The 19,546-nt window shown below is 42.8% G+C and overlaps 2 protein-coding genes across 6 annotated transcripts in view; one reads left to right on the plus strand and one right to left on the minus strand.

The window, feature by feature from the left end:
* lnx1 (ligand of numb-protein X 1) overlaps positions 1 to 15,358 on the plus strand; it is a 61,035-nt gene extending 45,677 nt beyond the window's left edge. For all 4 annotated transcript variants that reach the window (XM_072682663.1, XM_072682662.1, XM_072682664.1 and 1 more), the window contains 6 exons: positions 1 to 133; positions 3,259 to 3,393; positions 6,154 to 6,331; positions 10,071 to 10,329; positions 12,510 to 12,668; positions 13,858 to 15,358. The exon at positions 1 to 133 is cut by the window's left edge and continues 269 nt beyond it. In XM_072682663.1, coding sequence (XP_072538764.1) covers positions 1 to 133; positions 3,259 to 3,393; positions 6,154 to 6,331; positions 10,071 to 10,329; positions 12,510 to 12,668; positions 13,858 to 13,993 — 1,000 coding nt within the window. In that variant the 3' untranslated portion in view covers positions 13,994 to 15,358. The remainder of the gene's footprint in view (positions 134 to 3,258; positions 3,394 to 6,153; positions 6,332 to 10,070; positions 10,330 to 12,509; positions 12,669 to 13,857) is intronic.
* A 648-nt stretch (positions 15,359 to 16,006) lies between these two features.
* Positions 16,007 to 19,546, minus strand: part of fip1l1a (FIP1 like 1a (S. cerevisiae)) — a 38,779-nt gene continuing 35,239 nt past the window's right edge. Inside the window, exon 16 of one of the 2 annotated variants that reach the window (XM_072682668.1) lies at positions 16,007 to 16,520. In XM_072682668.1, coding sequence (XP_072538769.1) covers positions 16,376 to 16,520 — 145 coding nt within the window. In that variant the 3' untranslated portion in view covers positions 16,007 to 16,375. Of the gene's footprint in view, positions 16,524 to 19,546 lie in introns of both variants that reach the window. The other variant, XM_072682667.1, reaches the window with a different exon arrangement.

A 19,546-nucleotide genomic window follows, 5' to 3' on the forward strand; every position in this document is an offset into this window, starting at 1 on the left:
CTTCATTTTCCACCTGCTGGAGGGTGGACTGGCCGCCCGCGATGGACGACTGCGCGTGGACGACCGCGTGCTGGCTATTAACGGCCATGACCTGAGATACGGAGCCCCTGAGCATGCCGCACTACTCATACAGGTGAGTGAGTGAGGCCCATATATATTAGGTGAATATTAGGTGAATTAGCCTAATGTGGGACATTTTTGCATTGGGTACTTATTGGGGTTTGAAGGCCACCCTAATTGCTGCTTTGTTGCTGTTGCGCAAAAACGTGAGATATCTCCAAAATGGTAACTTTAAAGAAAAAGCAAAAAATCTTAACTTTCAATGGAAGTCAATGTGAAAAGATTTTATTTCTGCCAGATTCAAATGCCCTGAAGTGAAAAACGGCAAAAATAGAGATACAATGACTTTGCATGACAGCAATTATATATTGTATACATATACATATACATGTTGTTTATTTCTAATCTTCAGTAATGTTTTCTCAGAGCTGGGTGTAGTAATCTTTAGACCCCATGGTGTATTTGTGGGCAGGAATACTGAATAACCAGTGACTGGATCTTCCAGGCAGGTGTCATTTTGACATTAAAGATTATATTGACCATGATTCCATTTCAACAACCATATATATATATAGTTTGTAGACATACCGTGTTATGTAGGGCCTTAATCCTGGATAAAAAGTCAGAGAATGCTCTTGCAGAATTCCCATTAGTAGAGTCATTTAGCCAAAAAGCTTTGTTTGCATCTGGAAAGCCAGCAGTGGGGAGGTCAGCAGACCACTAAAAACTGTGTCTAGAGGATTGATGGCTGCCTCACATTCTGTTTACTGTTTGCATAGCGGTTGCAATCATTCAAAATGATCTTTGTCTGTTTCCAAATGGTCTGCTGACCAATTTGCGGCACTGTTTTTCCCAAACTGCTGTTTTTCTAAAATAACTTTTGTTTGTTTTGCTGATTGTTGTGCATTAGTACACAAGGCTTGGGGTTAGATGCGGTTCAGTGTGCCAGATAATGTTGATATGATTGCACTTCCTGTGGGCGTGATGTGTGTGTGTGTGTGTGAGCAAGAGAAAGAGAGTGGAGGGTCTGGGGTCATTATACGGTTCATATTGCTGATAATGTCTTGGGTTTGTGTGTACACTTGTGTGTGTGTGTGGTTCATTGTGGTGGGTCTGGTCCGAGGGCCAATATTCAGCCTGTTGTTTCCTGTCTGATTCGGCTTAATCTCTGTGGAGCCAAGATGGCCGCTTGCATCGCCATCTGAGATTAACCACTGGCGAGAAACTGATTAAATTAGTCCAATTAAGACGATAACAAGCGAGGCCCATTCATTTAAGAGTGCGCACACTCTTCAAGGAGCTCCAGGGCACTGCGCGTGTGGGTGTGTTTTTTGAGTTTTTGGGAAGATTCTTTTTTCCAATTATCTTTGCAAAGTCATCGCCAGCTCCCACCATCAGTGTAAAGGCAAACACACCAGTCACTGCATCTCTTTAAGATGAGAGCAGCTCAAATCCATCGGTATGTGAGTTGGACATGGCCAAAATTGATCAGCTTGGTGTGACTCGATTACTAGGAAGAAATGCCATCCTTGAACATATGCTGTCTAGAACTTCCAGCCACTGAAAGCTGTGGCATGCTCAGGATTTAGACTTTGTTCCGGATGGCGTGACGCAAGCCTCCTAGACAGTTGCACCAAGGGCGACTAGGGCTATGTATTGACAAGAACCAATCTTTACATGTAAACTAATCTTTAAAAATCAATACAGAATTGCAAAACATAACATCGCAGTACTTCGATATATCAGTATTTTCTTACACTCAGAGTTGGGGTGTTCACTGGGTCTTTTGGTCGAACAGAGTGGAAGCGGAATTTATCATTTCTGGAACTGTGCAAATTATTAAAGAATATTAAAGACCTGGGGTACTCCTGAATACTGCTGTGTCATTGTACCACAAGTTAACACAGCTCTCTGGGGTCTTAAGGAAATCTCTGTGGCATGCTTTGGTCCCAGTACCACAAGTCCTCTCTAAATAGCCCTGTTCACAATGGGTGATTTGAGTGCCTGTTGCTTTAAATAATAATGAGCCACTGGTTTTCTTTACTTCTCTCTTCAGTTACATTCATTTTTAGATTTTACTTCTAGGGTTTATTCTCATTTGACCATGTGTGCACTAGTTACCTAATGTTTACTTCACCTTGAGTTCATCTCTCTCTCACACACATTCTCTCTCTCTCAATTTGGGCAATGGTAGTGAGTGGATCTACTTAGATAGGGATGGTGTAATTCTAATGAGACACCTTGTGACGTAGAAAGATGGGCCAGACCTGAATGCTCTTGCTTTCCGACCTAGGCAGCTCACAAGAAGCTGACTTGGTTGCCTTTTTCAGTGAATAAGTGAGCCAAATAGAAGAGCAGAATGGCATGTTTGTATGCTAAACACAATTCATGCTTCCTTTCCACAAAGCATTAATGAGTAATTTATTTACATATATACAGTCATTTACAGTAGCCGAAGCCCCATATTTTCCCCAACCATATTATCTGTTGTGGCTGTATAATCACACACATGTGCTGGCTCTCTCACACACAGACACACACACAGAAAGAAAGAAGCAGAGGTTGAGCTAAGGGGCATAGCCAGTTACTGCAGCATCTGTTAATTCTGCTTCTTTTCCTGTCTCTGAGGGTAATGAGACATTTGGCACACATACACACACACTCACAGTCATGGATACACTCCCTCTCTCTTGACAAAAAAGCTGTTTTGTAGTTTACATATTTGAAGAAATAAAGCTCCTGGGGGTGCTGTCCTCTGCGTCCTCTCCTGGGAGCTTCCCAGCACACTCCCGCAGCAGTGAGCCAATGCTAATTCAATGTTTCCCCGCATTAGGCTAGCATTAACCCGCTCTTTCCCAGTCTTAAACAAACATTAGCCCATATTTTCCCGTTTTAGCGCAGCCTCGTTTTAGGGCTTCATGTAATCAGTCAGCCACACGCTGAGTCAGCCCGCTTACTCTTGCCCCTCAGTGTCAGTTATCGTGCCATTAATCTTTCCCCAGTGTGCCCCACTTCTCTTTCTGGAGCTTTTAAAAGCAGCTGCTGACTCGGGAGGTTGACACTGTTGAAACATGGCAGAAATGCAGGAGAAAGCTCGCGGCTGTGTGGTTTGGTTGGCCGCTCTGTGCAAGCGCGACATGGGTCGAGGTCTCTCATCTCATCTTGTGCATGGGTGTCTTTGTTGTGTGTGTCGCGCAGGCGAGTGTGGAGAGGGTCCACTTCATTGTGTCACGGCAGACGCACGTGCCCGCCCCAGACATCTTGCAGGAGGCGCCTTGGAACATGGAAGGACCCCCACCCTACTCACCGGTGGACATCGAACACACACTATTGGTAAGACAGGCAAACAAACATAAACAGAACCACTGCTCCACAGCTCAATCCTGGGGGCTTTATAGCCCTCTAGCCCACGCCTGGCATGAGGAATGGTGCCAAAAGGGTCATGTTTATATGGTCCAGGACTTCTCTACAGGGACTAGACAAGCTGTGTGTGTGCATTTGCACATCTGTGTTGCAATGGGTGCAACTTACAGTAGCTGAATGTCTACACCAGAAGAGGTGTCCACAAACATTTGGACCCATAGTGTATGAATTAATGGTCGGAAGCTTGGATCTGTGCACGTTGTAAAAATACAGTGTGGACCACTGACCTACACACACACAAGCACAAATGCACACATACACTCATACTGTCCTACATAGAGACACACACACCCTGACCCATCTCTCATTCCCCTCACACCCCAGGCTCTTAGACATACACACGTTTCCCTTGCCAACACTTCTTAGCAGAATATTCCTTTACTGTGCAAAAGACTCAGACATCAAAGAACTGTACTTTTCCACAGAGCCTTACAATTCTCCTGTTTTCACACACACACAGACACACACTGTCTGCAAGCCTATTATAGGCAGGAGAAAACCCAGCTATGGCAGAGGGGATTTTCAGCACCTCTTCTAAATGGGATGTTCCGCTAGTCATTATCCGAGGGGACGACTTCCCTTGTTCTAAAAACGCTCACATTTACAGCTTTTCATTCGCCATTCCTCTCTTTCTCTCCTCCGGTCCCTCCCTCTCCTTCTCCTTTGGCTCTCTCTCGCTCTCTCACCTCTCTGTAACACTCTAATTCTCTCTGACACTCCAAGGTGGGAACTTTTTTTCCCTCTTCCGTTTCTCGGAGCGGCCCTCACACAGGCTTTTAATAGTGATAAGCCTGACACAGAACGGGCCGATCTGACTCACTTTAGCCACGGCCTCAGACTAAACATAAGCAACTTCTTCTTTTTTTCTTTTTTTATTGAACTTTAATAGCACTTTTTTATGAAGTTAGCGCTTCGCCACTGTGTTTGTTTCTTTTGGCTGAACTCCAAGGCTGCGTTTTGGCAGCAGTCAGCAATATCACAGGCCCCGTCTGAAATGGCCAGCTCATCCCTTACAAGCTAAAACACACGCATAAACGCACACACTCTCTCTATGTCCCTTTGATCATATGTCACCTTCCAATTTTCAATGTACCACCGTCACAACTGTTGTCTGTAATATTTACCCGTTGTTTTCCTCTAAATAAAGCTGGCTGGCCTGTGATATGGTAAGGTACTGTAAGCGGACAGAGTAAACATGCCCATTTTCTAAGCTCACAAGGCAATAAATTATGCTTCATGCATCATTTCCTCTGTAATACTTGTTTACGTGTCTCCTTGCCTTAATAGCAGCACCAGCTAGTTCTGTCAGGTAAGGATTACAGCTGTCTCTTTAGACCACTCCTGTTTATTTTACCCCACGTGTTTATGAACTGGGGGGTGCATTTCAGCTACAGTGGGTGTGAGGGCCTGTTTCAGGGTTTCCCCTGCTGTTCCAGATCGAGAGTTAGGCTTGAGATTCCATCATATCTGCTGAATAAGTCACACAACTTTGGGTTTATATGGTGTGGCAGCAGGCCTGTCACAATAATTCTTATTGTTTTGGATAAACCATTTTCTTCCACTGATATAAGAATGCATAATAATTTGGTAACAATGAAAATCATTTTGACCCCCATTTTGACCCCTTTACATTTTAGACTTATTACACATTTAGGTGTATTATTCAGTAACTAATCAGGGACTTCTGTACAAACTGGTGGGGCTATTCTCTAGTAATAACACTTTCCCCCTCTGGCAGGACATAGCCTGTATAAGAGGTTAAAGAGCAATACACTTTTAGTTAATAATAGTTTGAGAGATGTATGTTATTCGGCAGTTTCTAATGCCATTGTCAATAGTTTGCAGCATACTTTTACATGCTGATTTTTCAACCATGTTCAATAGCAGCATCTCTTTAGCTATATAGCGAGTTACGCTATCTGTATCTGTGTCTTACATATACGTTACTGGATGGGATGGTTATGTTTTAGATGAGCTTTAGGTTAGTTCCACATCAGAGCTGTGGAAAGCCATTTGGACACACTCTTTCTGACTACTCTTTTTCTGACTGAAATTAAGCAGTCTTTGTGAAAAACTCCTTATACCTCGAGTAACACATCTCCACTTGTGTGTATGGAGGCGTATTTGCTAAAGCATTGGTCATTGCCCACACCGCATTCTTTTGTCGCTACAGACAAGAGAGCAGTGGTGACTAGCTAAACTACTGGTAATGTTTGGGTAAACAAACATAATAGGCAAGATTGACGTCAGTGAAAAGGATTGAGGCCATGTCCATAGCGATACAAAAAAAAAACATCTCCCAACTTTACAGGATGAGGACAATAAAAAAGTCAATGTACAAAGTCATGGAGCATTTCTATTGGTCCATTCATTTCAAATTATGTTTAAAAAAATGCATGTATAAAGTTTTTACCTTAACTGCAATATATTTGACAGTAAATCCATAATGTAACAATCCTGACAAGCCTGTGTGGGCGTGTCAGTGCTGTGCTCATCTTGGATATGAAGTACAAAGACAAAGAGACTGGTGTAATCTTTACCGGACAGGATTGATGCTGCTATTAAAGCAAATTAACCTGTGGCCAAGTATTAGAGAAGAAATGATATATGTATGTTATTTTGGAAACATTAGAAAAACACATCCTGACTCCATATTGTTCTGTTTCCTAGGACTCGTGCCACAAGCCAGCATGCTATGAGAAGACAGTCACCCTCTCAAAGGAGCCTAACGAGTCTCTGGGCATGACTGTAGCTGGGGGAATGAACAGCCGTGGCTGGGACCTCCCTGTCTATGTCACCAACATCGACCCCAATGGCGTTGTGTCCCAGGAGGGATCCATCCGCAAAGGTGTGTGTGTGTGTGTGTGTGTGTATGAAAAACAGTTTCAGATCTGCTTGCAGCCAACGTAATATACAGCACAAATAGCAAACAGCAATGGGATCTCCTTACAAATGAGTCTCATGGTGCTTTGGGGAAAACACCTGTGTTATTTCTCAGTCAACATCAAAGGTGCACTTTGAAGCATACCAGGCCTTAAAGCTTTAGACCAGTAGTAAATCAGCCAGGATGTGATTGTTGTTCGAAGTCTCTTTAGTTTTGCACTGGAGCTAAGATATAGCTGATATAGTTCACAGATAATATCAGCAAAAACTAAAGTAAAATTAACATATTTTACTCATTAAAATTAGTCAAATTAACATATTTTACTCATTAAATTAGTAAAATTAACATATTTAAATGCTCATCTAATACTGACTAAAGACTAGTTTTGTTTGTTTCCCATTAATGACTTTAGTCAGCTAACTTTTGACTATTATTAATAACATGCTATTGCTGACAGCTTTTGGGACAGTGTTTTTCATGAGTGACCAGACCTTGGTTGTCACACTGACTAGCAATCTGCTAAAATACAGTTCAAGCTGGCTACTGCTGCCATTCGTAGCACTGTGATATTTGTGTCTTATTTGTGTTTTATAGATAATAAACAGTAAATACTGAGACCTTTCTTGACTGATTACCAACATTTGAAGTACGAGAAGAATTCTTTTGGCCAAGCTATTTAACCTTTAAGAGCTGGGTAGGCTTTTGGCCAGGAATGCCAGATCCTAGTCCTGGATATCTAGCACTGTACCGAGCTGAGCACCAACCCTAATCCGACACACCTGATGCAGGTAATGAAGGCCTCCTGGAGTATATAAATATTTGAGCCAGATATGTTGGATCTGAACTCTCCAGGGTGATCGATATCCAGGACCAGGATTTGAACTTTCCGAAATATGACTGTATATGAAATTTAAGCCCCAGTGATGCCACAGCCGTTCATTTGCTCTCCCTTTTCACCCGTATCACTCATCATGTTGCTAGCCTATGCAGATGTCTGGCAGTTCAGCTGTCCAATGATGTTGAAAAGTGTCTCTGAGGAAATGAGGCTTGGTAGAATCATGTGCAATGAGGGGGACTTGGCTGGCAAGCAGGAATTGGCCAAAGCTACATTAGGGGGAAAAATTGGGAAAAAAAACCTTGCACCAAAAAAAATGATGCCACAACTACTTCAGTCCAGCAACTTCATCTTTACAAAGCTCTTTTTTTACAGTACCCAGAGCAGACAGCTGCTAGCGAATGTGCCAGACTGATAAAACCAGCTGCATGGAGGAGCATACACATGGAAATGCGGATAACCAGTCACAGTTGAACCGACAAACCTGAAAGTTGTTGCTAGCTTAGCATTCAGTAGATATTCTGCAGTCAGGGCTCCTGTGGGTGGAGCCTCCGAGCTGAGACTTTGCTTTAGGATACACATTTGATGTTGACAGGCAAATCTCTTAAGTGTTTCATCCAAAAGAGTAAGTGACAGAGATATTGTGAGAGGACCCTCCTGCTGTTTGACATATGGGTTGAATCTTACTCACACTCAGAGTTGAGCGTCAGTATTTTAATGTGGTGTTGGAAAACTTTGTGACTGATCTCTGCTCCGGTGTGTCTCTGAGCTCTAACAAAGCCATACACCTGTCTCCAAGGTGACCCTCTGATCTTGCTCATAAACACACACACATAAGCTCGCTAACAAAGACACACCTGCTAATGCATATGTATTAGACTCATCAGATCTGCAAATGTATGCCTGATAGAAGTGTGCCTGAATAACACACACACACACACTCATCTACTTCCCCTCTCACACCTGACATATTAAGGAAATTGCCCTCACTGTGCTTTGTCTTGCACTCTCTCTCAATTACTTGCATGAATAGCAACATATTGAGGCTAATTTCATCGCATGTTGTCTGTGTGTGCTATATGTTGGTGTGATCATGTACAGGGAGGTGTGTGTCCGGAACATTGAAATCATGATTGCATTGTAAATGGCGTGTAAAAGGGCTCAGGTGGATGTAGTTACACTCGTGTGTGTGTGTGTGTGTGTGTGTGTGTGTCTGTAATATGAATGTTCCATGACTTATCATTCTTAGTACATGTAGGTAATTACATATGCAAAATACATATGTGACTACATCTACATGCCCCCAGACCTCAGCATAAAATAAAAACAAGCATGTGCATCTGTGCATGTGTGTGTAGTGTAGTGTATCTTGTAATGTAATTTAGAGTGACAGTCCATCATATCACGTCAAACAGCCATATGGCCAATCTGTCATCTGCATCTCCTGCAGTGTGAAACTTCATCATCTTCCTTCAGGTCTCCGTAGCCATTCTCCTCCTTTACTGCTCTCCTTCCTTTCTTCTTCACTTCCCTCATTTCTTCTCTTTCCACTGCCGTAACTTTCATTCCATATGCAAAAGGATTGATGCTGCCACCTTCCAACTAAGGGCAAACCTTAGAACATAGGGGACTTTTTGTTCCATATGGAAACAAGAGGTTTGTGAGTGTGAAGATGCTTTAAAGAGTATTTTCTCTAAAGAACCATTCATGTAATGTTCCTCATTCATCAACTGTTCTCGAGAGGAAACGTCTTCTTAAAGCTTACTTCACTTACACAGTTTTTATGAAGATTCAGACATTCACCATGTTTTCTTCCTCAGGATTTGTTCAGTTTACAAGGACAAAGGGAAAAATCAAAAGTTTGCAGTACTGCCAATAATAATGAAATAACTGCTTGCTTAAAAATGTCATTAGGTCACTTATTTGTTTTCATGTCTTAAAACAATGTGGTTCAAAAGGTCAAACAAGACACACAGCAAGTTTACATATACAGCATTCGGCTGGTTCTTTTATTTAAAGTGACTTCCATTTGAATCATATTACATAGGAAGGTGAATTGACAGGGAATTAAGCCTTAGTTTTCCATGGGTGAAGATAATGTTGTTAGCCGCTACGCTACACTATAACCCTTTCTACTTACAAACATAAACACAATAGCAGGTAAAAGTTGAGAAACCACAGAGTGGCTGCAGTAACTGCAAATTCAAAGGGTTCATATAATTTTCAGTTCCTCTAACCCTTTAAAGCCAAGCATATCATAAAGATGTTGAGACCTCAACCTCAGTGTGATAATAAATAATAAATATACTAAATGCACCAAACATACATACATTTTAAACATGTGAAATGACATGAGTAAAGTAAGAGTATACGTATATGTAAGTGTGAGCAGTAAATTCCTAATGAATTAAATATGATGTTTGTAAAGAATTGGTCAGAAGGTCTAGGTCTTCCTCTTCTTTCCGAGACAATGACAGTGATGCCCCCCTTGTCTGGTGTTGAGTGTCCAAAGGTCATAGATCAAGGTGAACAAGTGTTACAGTTGGCTAGCCCTGCTGTTTTAATATGCAGGCCCAAACTGGCCACATTATTAGAAACACCTACCTCACCCTTAGCAAGCATAATAAGGTTTCCTCTATCCCTTCATCAATAGCCAGTGTGTATGGCAGACCACACAAACTCGAGACCAGCTCATAAAAGCAGAACATGGATGGTTTGTATCTTAGCATGGTCATACACTGAAACTCACACAGAAGGTCAAATAAACGCTCCAGTTTGAAAGAAACTATTTGATGGTTCTGGCTTTAAATGGCTAATGAATGAGGGATATATAAACATTTGCTAACACCCATATGGCTTCTCTCCTAGGTGATATCCTGTTAAATGTGAATGGTGTGGAGCTGACTGGTGTGACACGAGGCGAGGCTGTGGCTAACCTGAAGAACACCTCGTCTCCAGTGGTGCTGCGTGTGCTGGAGATGAGGCCTCCGGATGTCAGCTCTCTGGACTGCATGCCACCACTGCACTCACCCTGCTCACTCTCGCCCTGCTCGCCCAGTGATGTCAAAATGCCCCTGCCCAGTGACGACTACTCACCACTCTGGGTGTCCTGGCTACAGCTGCCCAGGTGAGGGAGGAAGTAGGACAGCACTTACACCCACACACAACACAAACAAGGGCTCACTATGTATGGTCTACTAGGTCATTGTTGTTATACTATACATGACATGCCTTGACCAATTGCTGCTTATACTAATGGCCTGAAGAGGAAAGCAATGACTCACTGGCTTTAGAGTGAAGTTGTAAGTTGCTACAGGTCTTGCTATAGGTCAGAATTACCCAAATCTAGCTTTGGAGGTCACAGTTCACCAAGCTGTGCTGGACACACAGAAAGGAATGTCCCTTAGTAAATGCGCTGCAGCTGAGATGGCTTTGTACGATATATGTAAGATGTTTAGTCTGTGCCCCTTCTCCTCTTCTTCAGTCTGTCCACTGTTTATTCCAATCTGCACTTTAAGACTTCCCTTTTGACTGGGACGCTCCCGAATACGTAGCGCTGTGACCTTGCTGAGACTCAGGCTTATTATCCCCTGTTTCAAGAGAGAAGCAGACAGTAGAACTGTTCTGAAATTCTGAAGCTGTAAAACTACACCATATACAACACAGCTCTGAGTAGTTCAAGTCTTTCTTACACACAGATATGTACAACATATGTTTCACAGCTCTAAAGTGGCACAGCTGTCTAACTGCCTGCTTGTCATGAGACAGGGAATAAACTCAGTCCCAGCAACACTGCAGCCCTTCATGCCCAGGAGTCTGAGAATATGAAGGCCTCTCTCATGTGAACATATATATGGAAATAAACAATACACACACTAAGGGGGGGAGGGGCATACGCTAAATTCCTTACAAAGTATTTAGGCAATTTGACCTGCAGCTCATTTATTATTTTTTTTAGTTGCTCAGCTTAATATATACTGTTGACCAAACCGAGATGCAGAGGTAAAAAAAATTGGACTGAATTTAGTTAGTTAACCCAATAAACAGTGTTAAAATTTCGAATTGTAAGTTGACCTGATTTGAATATTGTCATAATGTACCTAATTTCACTTCAAAAATGAGCAAAACATGTCTTTTCGACAGATCCAAACTTTTCATTACGAGTGTGAACAAGTCCAAATCAAGCCGTGAAAAGAATTACTCACGTTGGCCTGATATCTAGACTCTCCCCATGTCTGTGAATCTTTCTACTTCTCCACTGAACTCCTCCTCTCCCTCTGTCGAGCTCCGCATGTTGATGAATGATAATTTAGCCTGATAAAAGTCTTCAGGTTTGCAGCAGCTTCCCCAACGATATTGTCTGCATATTAAATTCGGAAAGCGTGAGAGAACACGCAAGCAAGGTTTCTGTCAACCATCTGTAAAGAGGTTTAGAGGTCTGAGAGCGTGACAGCTTCAAGTGGATTCCCTCCTCCAGCTTCAACTCTGCTCTGCTCCTGATGCCTTTTACCCTGTGAAATGGAATTATTCATAACCAGGGTTCAAGAGGAGAATTTTAGCCAGTTCCTCGAATACACCTGCCAGTCAGGCCCTGTGCATTATACAGCAGCTAGCAGCCCACGTTTAGAGCTCACTTCCTCTCCATATTGGTTCTACAAGGCTGGGATGTTAGTATCTTTTAGTATACAGGCCAAAAAGCTGAATACTGGCCACTTTAACAGAAACACCTACCTAACTGGTATTATGCATAATGTTTTGTTAACTATCCTCTAATACTTCATCAGTGGTCAGTTTTTGACCACAGAGATTCCTGTAAATGGAGATTTTCCCAAATTTCCCAAAGGCCCAAAGGCTGTATACTGGCCACATTATTAGAAACACCTACCTCACTGTCAGCAAGCATAATGTGTTTTCTTCTAGCCCTTTATCAGTAGCCAGTGTTTTACCATAGTGGCTTTAGAATTGATATTTCCGCATTGCAGACACACAAACTCTAGATCAGCTCATACCAGCAGGATGTGGATGGTTTATATCTGAGCATGTTCACACTTACTACAAATTAGGACATGAAGTAAACATGAAGTTCTTGAAGGCCTTTTTTTCTGAAATAAAGGTCACCCATCCGTGCATCATCTTAATAAGCAGCCTCACTGTTCCCTTTAGCATAATTATATGTGCCAGGTTGTCAGCTAAAGGTATTTGGCACTAGGGAAGAATTTCACTGTATGACCTGATGACCTGACCTGCAGCCTGTCTGAAACAGAACTCTTGGGGAGTGTGTGTGATAAGGTTGTTTGTTCCCTGCAGGCACCTGTACTGCTGTAAGGACATTGTGTTACGGAGGAGCACGTCGGGCAGCCTGGGCTTCAGCATCGTAGGAGGCCATGAGGAGATCAACTGCAACCAGTCCTTTTTCATTCGCTCCATCGTAGAAGGCACGCCCGCCTACAACGATGGCAGGATACGGTGCGTAGTTGGGTGCTTTCTACCATATGAACATCTGTAATGCTTTACACAGTCAGAATATTATGACCACTTCTGGTTTGGAATGAACTTAGCCCATTAGATTCTTCACTCTTTATATAGGAGCACTGTGTTAGCCTCCTTTCACCCTGTTCTTCAATGCTCAGGTCCCCCAGGACTGACCACCACAGAGCAGGTAGTATTTGGTTGGTGGGTCGTGAGTGGATCAGACACAGCAGTGCTGCTGGAGTTTTTAAACACCTCAGTGTCACTGCTAAACTGAATATCTAGCCAACAGCATCCTATGGGCAGCGTCCTATGTGTGACCACTGATGAAGGACCAGATGATCTCTGAATTTACATCTACAAGGTGGACACTGCTGTGTCTGATCCACTCCTACGAGCACAACACACCCTAACACACAAGCCACCACCATGTCAGTGTCACTGCAGTGCTGAGAATCATACCCAAATACTATCTGCTCTGTGGTGGTCAGTCCTGTGGGGAAGAACAGGGTGAAAGTAGGCTAACACAGTATGCAGGGAAACAGATGGACTTCAGTCTGTAATTATAGAACTACACAGTGCTCCTATGTGGAGAGTGGAGCTCATCCAATGGGCCAAGTTCATCTTAACCCTAACCAGTAGCAGCAGCACTATGATTAGGCACCACAGGCCAATGTCCTACTGTTGCTATCATGGGCCTGAAACACAGATGAAAAGGCTTTTTCTAAATATATGTTTGAAAGTCTATTTTTGAAAAAACCAACAGCATATTAAAGTGCCTTTGCCATTATTGTTTCTGGGTGCAAACTAAGCTCATGCACGTTTTTGCTGTGCCCACCCTGGCCCAGCTAATGGCTCTAACACTACTGATCATCATCTCAGGAGAAATATCACAAAAAAAAATTTATATCAATAATCTGTAATAGATGTGGCGACAGTGACCGCCGACCATCAAAATAAAAAAAAAGTGAAAGCAGGGCTCTTCAGCGCTGGTAGCATTACTGATTTTGTTCATTTGTTAGTAAGAGAAATCATCAAACTGTATGAGATTCCAGGACATAAATGTCAAAATCAACCCTGGTGTAAAGCGTGTCATTCTACAGCCCTGTTTTCTCTCTCATTCCAATTCTGCTTTTTTAGAGCCACTAAATCTCTGATGTTTGGTTTTCACTCTCTCCTCTTTCAGCTGTGGGGATATCTTGTTGGAGGTGAACGGAAAGAGCACCTGGGGAATGACCCACACAGCCCTGGTGCGCCTGCTGAAGGAACTGAGGGGGCGCATCACCCTCACCATCGTTTCCTGGCCCGGCAGCCTGCTATAGGTCCGCACTGCATGGGGGAGGGGCTTATCACACTGACCCTACACTGGAGGGTGGGGCTTCACACAGCCCTTGCCCACAGAGAACAGGGCTTTGGACATGGACTTCCTTGGTAGGCAGGTCAAATGAAACGGACTGCCCCACCTTTGAAAGGAGGGGCAGAGACGCATCGGCCTCGCCCAGGCGGGAGGGGCTTACACGGACTCCTGCTCATAAAGGCGGGGCTTATGACAGACTCTCTTCAGAAAGGGGACTCACCTCAAAGTGGCTGACAAGGCCTTTCATAAGGGATGCTGTATAGAGAGAGCGTGGAAGGTTGATCAGGCTTGAAGCCTGCAAGCCTGTATGATAATATGGACACCTTTTCGCTGGCTGTCTGGGACTATAGATACTTGACCCTGCCTTCGCCAACCATGCAGTTTAGGCACAGGAAGACGCAAAAAAAGTTACTCCACCACTGGCATACGTTATTTGAAAGTGGAGCTAAAGACGCTAATACCTGCTGAGGAGGTCACCAGAGATACAGAAGCACCGAGACAGAACATTATATCACATTATGAGGAGGGTATCTGAGGATACATGAGAAAGTGTACATAAGCAACCCTCTTTGGGCACTGTGCAAGACATACTTGGAAGTGTGCATCGCTGATTTGTGAGAGAGGAGGGGGGTTTCTGGGAAATGTGGTTGGTTGAACTAGGATGGTTCTGAGTAGTTGTGGGGTGGGAAGGGTACACGAGTTGCCAACTCCATTAGTTTCTATGTTAGAACATGCATTGAAGTGGACGCACATTTCTTTACCGTTAGCGTTGGTGTCTGGAATGAATTCAAACACTTGTACTATGACGACTATTTCTTTCGTTCTTTTGTTTACTTCTCTCTGTTCCTATGGCCTTTTGGATATTGGCTTCGCTTTCTTCATTTCTGATGGTGGTGCATTCTCTCCAGCTGTTGGCATGGAGACACGTTTGCCAAGCATTTTTTTTTTCTCGTCTGTGTTGGTATGTTTCAGACGCTGTCGCTAAGGAAAAAAAAATCTCTAGTGAGTATTATGAGAAATAAAAAAAACAATGGAAGTCGACTAAAATAAAAATATTGTTCATATGCTCTTAAAAAAAGGATATCTATGCTTATAACAATGAGATTTTGGCGGCCTTGCTGATTTTGCTACTCTTAAGAGACATGAACTGAGGGAGTGGAGTGTGGAAGTGTGTTTCGTGTGTGTGTGTGTGTGCGTGTACGCACGTGTGTATGTGTGGACGTCGTCGTGGGAAGCTGTGTGGTCCAGTGTCTCAGGCTTTTGGCTTGTGTAGTATACTGTATCTGATGATACCTTTGGTTAAATAATCAATAAAATCATTCTACAAGGAGTGATGTGTGCAGGGTTATGGTCATTAACAGAGCCCCGTTTCCACCTGGGTAAGGCCAAGCCACATAAAAATGCTAGTGTAAGTGTAAACACACTTGACTCCTGAGTGTAAACGCATATGGCTATCTTATCAGGCTATAATCCAGATACTAGTTTCATGAAGCGAGCAGGTGTACAAAGGGTCACAGTGTTACTGATGCAAACTGCCTCGTGAAAAGTTCAGGTGCACTAGGTGTTTTGCGTCTCACCAAAGATCTTCTATGCTTTTTTCCCCCACCTAACCTCTTAAACTCCTCAGAACCACCGGTGGCTCCTGGTTTCCCCCCACACACACTGTTAAAACATAGGAATATCTCAGTCAGTTTGTACTACTTTGCATGAAGTTACCAATTAGTAATCAGTGCACCTTTAAAAGTAACTATACTAAACTGAGATACAATTACACTGGTTTTGTGTGTGTGTGTGTGTGTGTGTGTGTGTGTGTGTGTGTGTGTGTGTGTGTGTGTGTGAAAAGAGAGAAACATACCATGCGAGAGAGAGGAACAGACAGTCAGGATCATAGCGTCTACTAATCTGCTCTAATGGCTCGATCAAATTATCACACTCGTGCAGCTGCTTTATGAAATTATTTATAATACTGTTTTCCTACTGCAACAAAATGAACATTCACACAACAAAAATATCCATCTTTTCATCTTCAAATAATCAAAAGGATCTTTCAAATCATCTTAAATTATTATAAATAAACTTAAATAAACGTAAAACAGCTGATAGCATTTCGCCCGTTTGCTTTGCTCTGTTGTTACTAAATTAATGAATACTAATAATAAAGCAGATCTATAAACAAGTTCATCTGGAACAGCTTAAAATGCAACATAAACCAGCTCTGTATGAGCCTGACCTTCCACTGGCCCAAATGAAAAATGGCCCTCCTTGGCCAGTGCTTGGATATTGGGCTTAAGTGTGAATAAATGAAGACCTCTCTATTAGTTGAAAACAGAGCTAGTCTTCTATTGGCTTATTCAGTGGCCTCTGAATGGTTCTCGTGCTCAGCGCTGTGCTCCTCGCTGGGCTCCGTGCTCTCTTTGTTGTGTCTGGAGCGCTTGTGCCTGTGTCTCCTGTGGCTCTCTCCATCGTCGCTAGCGTGCCTTCTTCTGCTGTAGCTGCTGAGAGTGAGAAAGATGGAGGAAGGTGTAAAAGAGAGGGGGGACACGCACACAGGACATGAGGTCACACTGTAGACTACCAACAGTCTGGGGACCCCCTACTATCTGCAATGAGTTTAGCCTAAAATTGTTGAAGCCAGGTCCTTATATATGTTTCATTATTTTAAGTGTCTGCCACAGCACATACAGTGGGGAAAAAAGTATTTAGTCAGTCACCAATTGTGACTCCCACTTAAAAAGATGAGAGAGGCCTGTAATTGACATCATAGGTAGACCTCAACTATGAGAAAAAAAATCAGAAAATCACATTGTCTGATTTTTAAAGAATTTATTTGCAAATAATGGTGGAAAATAAGTATTTGATCAATAACAAAAATTCATCAAAAAAACATCTTAATACTTTATTATACATCCTTTGTTGGCAATGACAGAGGTCAAACGTTTTCTGTAAGTCTTCACAAGGTTGGCACACACCGTTGCTGGTATGTTGGCCCATTCCTCCATGCAGATCTGCTCTAGAGCAGTGATGTTTTGGGGCTGTCGGCAGGTAATACGGACATTCAACTCCCTCCAAAGGTTTTCTATGGGGCTGAGATCTGGAGACTGGCTAGGCCACTCCAGGACCTTGAAATGCTTCTTACGAAGCCACTCCTTTGTTGCCCTGGCAGTGTGCTTGGGATCATTGTCATGCTGAAAGACCCAGCCACGTTTCATCTTCAATGCCCTTGCTGATGAAAGGAGGTTTGCACTCAAAATCTCACAATACATGGCCCCATTCATTCTTTCATGTACACGGACCAGTCGTCCTAGTCCCTTTGCAGAGAAACAGCCCCAAAGCATGATGTTGCCAACTCAGCATTCGCTCTCCTCCAAACACACTTCAGACGCACCCGGATATGTACTGGCTTAAGCAGGGGAACATGTCTGGCACAGCAAGTCCCAGCCGGCGTAGTGTGTTACTGACGGTAGCCTTTGTAACGTTGGTCCCAGCTTTCTGCAGGTCATTCACTAGGTCCCCCCGTGTGGTTCTGGGATTTTTGCTCACCGTTCTTGTGATCATTTTGACCCCACAGGCTGGGATCTTGCATGGAGCCCCTGATCGAGGGATATTAGCAGTGGTCTTGTAGGTCTCCCATTTTCTGATTATTGCTCCCACAGTAGATTTCTTCACACCAAGCTGCTTGCCTATTGCAGATTCAGTCTTCCCAGCCTGGTGCAGGTCTACAATTTTGTTTCTGGTGTCCTTCGACAGCTCTTTGGTCTTCACCATAGTGGAATTTGGAGTGTGACTGTTTGAGGTTGTGGGCAGGTGTCTTTTATACTGTTAACGAGTTCAAACAGGTGCCATTAATACAGGTAATGAGTGGAGGACAGAGAAGCCTCTTAAAGAAGTTACAGGTCTGTGACAGCCAGAAATCTTGCTTGTTTGTAGGTGACCAAATACTTATTTTCCACCATTATTTGCAAATAAATTCTTTAAAAATCAGACAATGTGATTTTCTGAATTTTTTTTCTCATAGTTGAGGTCTACCTATGATGTCAATTACAGGCCTCTCTCATTTTTTTAAGTGGGAGAACTTGCACAATTGGTGACTGACTAAATACTTTTTTCCCCACTGTATGAGGTGAAATAAATAATGTAATCTCAGTCATATCAGAAGATTATGACCACCTACATGTCAATAGTGGGAATAAACACCATTGGCCTGGATGATGCTAGTGAGATGTTGTGGCATGGACTGTATTATTAGGTGTTCTTTGTAGAGGTTAACTAGCCTACTGGGGAGCGTTGACTGCTTTGTACCATCCACCAGAATTGTCGTTCCCCTCCATGGCATCCATGGCCTGTGGGGCACCACTGTTATGCCATTGGGGGGCACTCAGTGTGGAGTCTATCCTTGGTATCTCTTCGCTACAACGACATCCCAAGATGTTAGCAGTTTCAGAGATGCTAGCACCCTTCACCCGGTACCCTATTATCATGCCCTTTTGGACATCAGGTAAATTTAGTCCTTTGCCCACAATGATCGTTTTGCAAATCCGCTACAACTGACTAGTGTGCTCGCGTATCTACACATGCATCTGTGATGTCCCGGGGCAAGTTACATTACATTTACATTTAAGGCATTTAGCATACACTCTTATCCAGAGCGACTTACAAAACTGCTTTGCTATTTACCCAAGAATAACCTCAGCAAGTTTGAATAGGCTAAAAATTCAAAGATATCTCTAAGTTTAGACACTACTAAACACAAGTCAATAAGGAGACCACTCTACTATTCGCCCAAATTGCACACATTCAGTTTACTACCATTCAAATCAGATAAATAGTGTAGGAATAAAAAGCATTTTCATACACAGCCGCTGTCAATTATGAATACTTAGTTTCAAACCCTTTGTGGAGCTGCAGATTTAACTCCAAAAGGCATATACATTAAAATATGAAACATTTATTTAAGTATTTCAGGAAATACTAGTGCATTGTATGTGATTTGTACAATTATAGAGAGAAAAAAGGAAATGTGATTTAAGCCAAGGTAAATTTACACCAATGACTCAGACCCTAATTAGCTTGTTAGAGCTACGGCTTGTCCACAATCACCGCTGGGACAGTCCAGGCGATGCAAAATGCATACAAAGCAGGAGAAGGCTATAAGAAGAATCTAAGTGTTTTCAGGTAGTCGATTCCTCAGTACGTAATGTAATCAAGAAATTACAGTTTACAGCAATGACAGAAGTCAAGTTGAGGCCTGGAAGACTAAGAAAGCTTTAAGAGGACTGCTCATAGGACTACTAGAAAGGCACATCAAAATCCCTGCTTGACTGTAAAAGCCTTCAGGAACATTTAGCAGTCAGTGGAGTGGCGGTGCATCGGAAGCTTCCTGCTCCTTTCCTTTTTTTCGATATTTTAACATTCATCAATAGATATTTTCGACAGGGTTTTCAAATCCTAGCATGTCTTTGTATACGTTAAACAACAACTTTGGCGATACCCATTTATTCACTGACCCGACTGGATTCAC

This window comes from Salminus brasiliensis, chromosome 1 (genome assembly GCF_030463535.1).
Source record: "Salminus brasiliensis chromosome 1, fSalBra1.hap2, whole genome shotgun sequence".
Classification (NCBI taxonomy): Eukaryota; Metazoa; Chordata; class Actinopteri; order Characiformes; family Bryconidae; genus Salminus; species Salminus brasiliensis.